Below are 6,799 nucleotides of genomic sequence, written 5' to 3' on the forward strand. Positions count from 1 at the left end.
CCTGGCATTTACCCAGGCAATAGCATCCAATAGAGCAGCCATCAATTGGGAGATGAAACTGCCCCCTCTCCTCCATTTTCAGGGTTTCTGAGTTATGACATGAAAGTCCCCAAAAATACTCTGTGCTAGTCAAGGCTGGAGCTGTCGAGAGGAGGGACTGAATGAATACAAATACTTCAACCTCTTCTCAAAGCAGCTGTACATTTGGGAGGTCAAAGTCAGTCAGCTTTAGCAATTTCTTGCTCAAGGACAAATCCCTTAATACTCTCTTCTTCCTTCAGTACAACAGTCTCATTTGGCTTGGCTCCAAAGTCAATTTTGCTCACTGAGCAGGGTGCCTTGGTTAAGCTGAATTAAGTTTTCCTGAGTTGGGAAGAAGCAGAGGGAATGTGGGAATGAGAAAGATGTTGTCTCAGGCAATTAAATTGACTAGAAAAAAAAAATTAAAAGACTTTTGTAACCCTAAAACATCTGAATAATTAACAATTTCCTTCTGAAAAAGGTATTATTAAAAGAAAGATTTCAACTCAATTTCACATTTAATGAGTACCTACTATGTGCAAGATTCAATGATGATTTGGAGTCTTTCATTCTTAACTCTGTATTCAGAAACCACATGTATCCTAGCTCTCATATCCAGCAAGATGGATGTTGCAACTCTTATGGTTTTTTGGGGGAGGAGAATTATTATCTTCTAAAGTAGAAGTTTTAAATGTTTTTTAAAAAACATGGACCCCTTTGGCAGTCTGGTGAAACCTGTGGACTCCTTTTTAGAATGTTTTTAAAATAAAATACAAAAGATTATAAATGAAACTAATTATATTGAAAAAGTTAACAAATTTTTTTTAAAGTTCATTGGTTCCAGATTAAGAATTTCTTTTATAGAATACAGAACAGTACAGAAATTTGTGATTACCACGCCCTTGGAAAGCAAATGCCAATGCCTCCCCAAAAGAATGTAAGCTCCTTGAAGGCAGGAACTATTCTCACTTTGTATTCTCAGCACTTAGCACAGAAACCCACATGAGAGTGGTTTTTAAATAAATGCTTAATAACAATTGATCTCCACACCCATGCCCAGACAAATCAGAACCCTCTACTGTGTGAGAATGCTATGTGATACCAGCAACACTACACAAAATTAAGATGTTATCAACATCTGGGCATGGATAGTAAAGGCTCAAGCCATCAGAAGGCAAATGCTTAAACCACCCTCTTCTAGTACATCTGCACTCACTGAACAATCTACTGGGTATCACTTCCTGTTCACTGTGGTTTCCTGGTCCGAAGTAAGTTGATAGATACCAACATATCTCTGGGGCAAGATGACATGAAGCTAAAAACCAGGCTCCCCTTACCTCCAGAGATCTGTGGACAACCCCTAGCTGCAAACTTTTTTTTAAAGCATATTTTTAAAAGATTTAAAACTTTTTATACTTCAAAGTATCAAAGATGCATCAGCATCGAACACAATATTCCCTCACCAACCATGGCCCAATCGACTTGAAGGAGTCCGAGGTACAATCATACAATCTCAGAAAGTGCATTAAAGGCACCATAGTCCATGCTTCCTTCCAGTATCCCGTTTTAGATAATTCTATTAGAAAGCCCTTCCTTACATAAGCCAAAATGTTTCTCCAGTACTTTCACTCACTGGTCTTAGTTGATGCCTTCTAATGCTACACAGAATAAGTCTGTTTTCTCTACACAAGACTCTCTTGAGTAGCGATCCTCACTACCACCACTATGTAGACAGTTTGCTTGGTCCCGAAGCTGCAGGAGCAGAGACAGCCCACACTTTATAAGTTTATCCTGAGGATGTTTTAGATATAAACTACAGACTCCTTATGCTAGAATGTCCAATACAGACAAATGGACATTCTCAGAGTTCTATAGTATAAGTTAAATGCTAGGCAACTGTTCCTAAAGATAAATTTTGAGGATACCAACATCCAGTCTCATGTTGCTATGGAGATTGAAATGCCAACTTTTGGAGGGCTAGGGGTGAGACTGGAGAGCTTGGGACACACACTTTGGAGAAGCAGAAGTCTATCAAGTTTGCAATTTATCCCACATGGATACTAGTGAGTAAGCAAGTTGATGCTTGCAAGATGCTTTGAAATCCATGGATGAAAGGGACTGAATAAACAAAACATTATCAACAGTTTGAAAGCTCCTGACCTCTGCTAGGACTTGCCACTTGGCTTTCACCTGCTCTGGGGTATACAGGGTGGAATACTTACCCTAGGAAACTAAACTTCCGGATAATAAATATCTTTACTTCTGTGGGATGGGATGCTCCTAAAGGTGACTTTTCAAAGGGGCTGAAAAAGGAGGTACCATATAAGACCTCTAGAAGTTTCACTGATGAAAGTGTCCTCAAAGCAGAAGGAGGGAGACAGAGCCTATTGGGCCCCAAAGGGGATGAAATGACTCCATGTCTCTGGAAGCAGCATTTCCAAGGCTGCTCAGATCAATGGGAGGTAAGGTATTAGATCCTCCATTCCCCTAGCCCCTTTCAGACTTCGGCCCCAGGTGGGGCTGGACCAGGAATTCAAAGCATTTGAAGGAGGGTTATTAATGTGGAAGAAAAGCAGACCCTTGGAGAAAGCCTCCCTGCACTCCACCCTGGTTTCAGTAAAGGATATTCAACTGATGTCATGGGGGTAGAGGGGCAGGACTTGGGTGGGGGACAGAGAGTAAGAGCTTTGAGATCAACCCTCTATTTCCTCTCCACCTCCCCAGGGCAGGCTCTGCATAAACAAGTCTCAATAGAGCTGGACTTCAACAAAAGTCCCTTCATCTTGGACAGAAAGGCCTTGGGAATGCCTTCTGTTTCCTAGAGACCAAAGGTTCATACCTCCTTTGTGGCACTATCATTTTCTGTCTGATATACAATTCATCTTTTCCAAGTTTCTTGAGGGACCTTAGGATGCCTATGGTAGGCATTTTGTAAATATTTTATTGAAGGAAAGTTAAATATTTTAAGCCAGGGTACTAGAAAATGCATCTATACTAAATTAACAAAAAGTATCTACAGTAGATTAGCAAAAAGCACCTACATTGGAATTTCTATGGGGTTCTGCTTGGATGGTGGTTGTCCCACATTCCAGTCCCCTGAGTATGTGCTTCGGATTTTCAGAAAAGCTGGGGACTGGAATACTAGCAGACAGTCTTCAGCCCTCCAAAGGCCCCAAATCAGCTTTCACTCCACAGGGGAACCCAAAGTACCCTGCCCTGTGCCTCACCACACCCTGATTCCTCTTTAATGCTTCTGGAAAATGAAGAATATTAATCTATGGGAGCAAAGGCACAGCAGCTGACACTCATTTATACTACTTCCCCATCCTCACCTTCTAGAAGATTTAGTTGGGAGATTGTGGGGTTTTTGTGAAAACCTACATGATCTACTAAGAGTCCAAGGCCCGTCACAGAACTGTAACCTGTTAGATGACTGAACATCTACTATAAGTTTAATCAGCATCTACTATAAATGTCCAATACTGTGCTAGGTACCGAAAGCGACACAGATTTACGAGATGAGGGCTGAAGTGGGAAAGGAAGGCTTCAGGAAGGAGAAGGGACTTGCCACTAATTTTGAGGATATGCAGGAGGAAGAGCAGGAATGAAGAAGCACGGCAGAGTTAAATGGAACTGTGAGCCCAGGACGACTGTCCAGCCCTGTTGACCGTTATTAAAAAGTATTTTACCCCAAACCTCCATGGCACTGCTCAGACACCCTTCTGTAGTGCGCGACCACAAAAAGTTTGCCAGAGAGATTCCCAAACTCCCGGCAGCTTCAAAGATACAGGGAAAAGAGCAGAAGGCATTCTCTATGAGCAAGTAAGTGGGCAAGAGTGGAAGACAGAAAGAGGGAGGTGGCACTCAGACAGGGGTAGGATTCACCAGTCTCCTCCCAGCGAGGGCTAGAGCCTCCAAGAAGGGAAGAGCTGGAATCGAAGCTGGGCCTGAAGCCCAGCCACCGACCCAGAAGGCACACACCCGGAGATCAAATAGCAGGACTGGGCACTCAGGGGATGGGACTAGCCTCAAGTCTGCTCCACTCGGGGCTAAGCGCTCACACTGCAAGAGGCAACCCGGTGCCCGCGCCCGAAGACAAGCCTCCTCTCCTTTCCGGAGCCCAGGAGCCGAGCCGAGGCAGAGGGGCGGGGGGCGGGAGGGAGCCACAGGGCGGGAGAATGGGGAGGGGAGGATGGGAAGGGACGCGGAGCGGAAACCCGGCTAGGGTTGCGGGCCCCCTCGGGCGGGGAGGCAAGAACGGAGGAGGGGAGTCCGGCCTCCCTGCAGTTCCGGGGACCACCCGATGGGAGCCCGGGCAGACAGCACAGGGCGCTCACCTGAGATGTATTGCCGGCGGCTGTCGTCCAGGTGCGTAGACAGCACGTCCCCCATGGCGGAGACAGAGGGGACCCGCGTAGCCTCCCGGTGCAGCCCCTAGACGCTGACCCCAGCCAACCAAGCCCGGGGCCGAGCTCGCCTCCTGCGCGCCGCAGTCTCAGAATCCAGCGGCTTTCTCCATAGGCTGGGCAGCGTCCAGTGTCCAGCGCCCGCCTCCGCCGCCTCCTGCTAGCCCAGGGAAGCCCGAGGCGCCTCGGCGGAGAGAAGCCCGTTCGGGTCGGACCCCGCCCCGCAGCCGACACGCCCTCGGCCGGGCCGAGCCCACCCCTTGCGCCCCAGGGGCGGGGCTTTGCCTTTTTCTTTGAGACTCACTGGGCTGGGAAGGAGGGGAGAGCAAAGGGTGAGAGCTATTGAACGAAGCCAGTTCCTCCACCCCAGAGTCTGGTATTTCCCGCATTCCCCAAATGGTGGAAAGGGGGGGAGGGGGGAGTGGTACTGGAGAGGGAGTTAGTCCTGAGCTCCGACTTCATATCCCCTCAGGGTTGTTCATCCATAACAATACCAACACCACTGGCTGGCTTGTACAGCGTGCAGGTTGTGCTGAAGGGGTGGGGGACAGAGAGAACCGCAACCCTAACAGAGGCTTCTGGGAGGGGCATGTACCCACCCAGCCTGTGGAGACCACTCCTTGATTTTCCCATCCCCAAAACAGGCAGGGTTGGGGAGGGGGAGAAGCAGATTTTTCAAATTTATTTTTCAAAATTTGTATAGTCTTCCTTTGACCTGAGTATATGACATCTTCCCAGTACCTGTGCCTGTGCCTCACCCACTGCTCAAAAGCACCTCGGTCTTTATCCTCCCAGATTCCCAAGGTGTGTCTGATGCTCCAGGGGCATCAGAGAGAAGCGGGGGAGTGCCCAGGAGGAAGGTGTGGCCATTCAGCGAGTTGTAGAACTCTGGCACCAAACTGCCACCTTTGTCTGGGCTCAAGGTAAACCATCTCTTACTGAGATTGATTTGGGCAGTTCACGTGGGAGGGAGGATCTGGAATAGAGGTGAAATGTCAATTTAATGTGAATTCACATATATAATTGAAATAAAATCGTTTGCCTGGGGGGGGGGAGGCAGAAAGGGAGGGGATCATTTGGAAATGAAACATTTTTTATAAAGATTGTTAAATTATCCTTACTTGTAATTGGGAAATAGTTAACAAAATAAATAAAAAATAATTTTAAAAAGCAAATGGCAATGAAGAGTCAGTTTGGAATGGCAGTGTATTAGGAAAAAGAGGGGTAACCTGGTGAGCCCTGGCTTAGGGCACTTATCCTTACCAATATAGGGTGGATGGATTGTGATCTGTTCCTCTGGAGAGTACACACACCTTGATGAGATCATTAAGCTCTTGAAACATCCTAATGTTTCCTTGCAGGTGTGTACAATAATTTCGAGTCTTCAAAGTACCTTCATGTACATTATTTTATTTGACTCCCACCTAGATCTTCCAAGTAGGCAGGACAGATGATGGTATTTTATTTTATTTTTTTTAAAGAGGAATGAACTTGCTCAAGATCACAGGTAATCAATCATAGAATGGGAAAGGACCTCAAGGACTTCTACTCTAATGGGCATTGATGATTTTCCAAAGTGACTATCCAGCCCACATTTGAAATTCCCTAGGGACAGAGAACTCTGTCAAGAGCTCTGCCAAGGTAACCTACAACATCTTAAATTGTTTAAGTTTTCTTGGCAGAATTAGGATTCAAACGTAGGTCTTTTGAGTGCTAGTCCAGTGATGTTCATATTAGATCATCTTGAAACAAGGTTAGCATTCCTCAGGCCAAAGCTTTATCTTCCATGTCTGCCCCTCTTTTTTTCAGAGCAAAGTTCTCCTATTTTAGGGGCTCAGGAAATTTTTTAAAATGAGTTGAACAATTGTGGGTTTAGAATAAATCTTTTTCCATAAGTATAACGCCCCTAACTGAGTTACACAGTCCAGTCGGAGGGCTCTAGCTCAGCATAGTATTTATAAGAAGGAAGAAAACATTCTTAATAAAATTTACAATACTGGTTCTCAGATGTGACGTGAAAGTATTCTTTGAGCAATTCTATATTGGCTCTGCAAGAAATAAATTAGCACCAGTGAATCAGGCATAAGGGTCAAAAGTGATGGGAACTTGCAGGGTTAGGTGTAGGGAGTAAGGGTGTGGTGGACTCTGGAGAGTCACTAGATCTGGATTTAGGTTCTGACTTTGGTAAAGTTATTCCTGGCATGATGTTAAACAAGTCCTATCACTTTTGCATATCCAGTTTCCCTCTCTTATAAGTTAGAGTTGAGGCAGCTGGAGGACAAAGGGATAGAGCACCAAGCTTGAAGTCAAGAAGACTCATCTTCTTGAGCCCAAATCTGGCTTCTGACACTAGCTGTGTGATCCTGAACAAG

The 6,799-nt window shown here is 45.6% G+C and overlaps 1 protein-coding gene across 1 annotated transcript in view; it reads right to left on the reverse strand.

Annotated features, from left to right (window-relative positions):
• NIBAN2 (niban apoptosis regulator 2) overlaps nucleotides 1–4,778 on the reverse strand; it is a 97,617-nt gene extending 92,839 nt beyond the window's left edge. Inside the window, exon 1 of the mRNA XM_051980031.1 lies at nucleotides 4,359–4,778. Coding sequence (XP_051835991.1) covers nucleotides 4,359–4,413 — 55 coding nt within the window. The 5' untranslated portion in view covers nucleotides 4,414–4,778. The remainder of the gene's footprint in view (nucleotides 1–4,358) is intronic.
• Nucleotides 4,779–6,799: the final 2,021 nt, after the last annotated feature.

Source organism: Antechinus flavipes, chromosome 2 (genome assembly GCF_016432865.1).
Source record: "Antechinus flavipes isolate AdamAnt ecotype Samford, QLD, Australia chromosome 2, AdamAnt_v2, whole genome shotgun sequence".
NCBI lineage: Eukaryota > Metazoa > Chordata > Mammalia > Dasyuromorphia > Dasyuridae > Antechinus > Antechinus flavipes.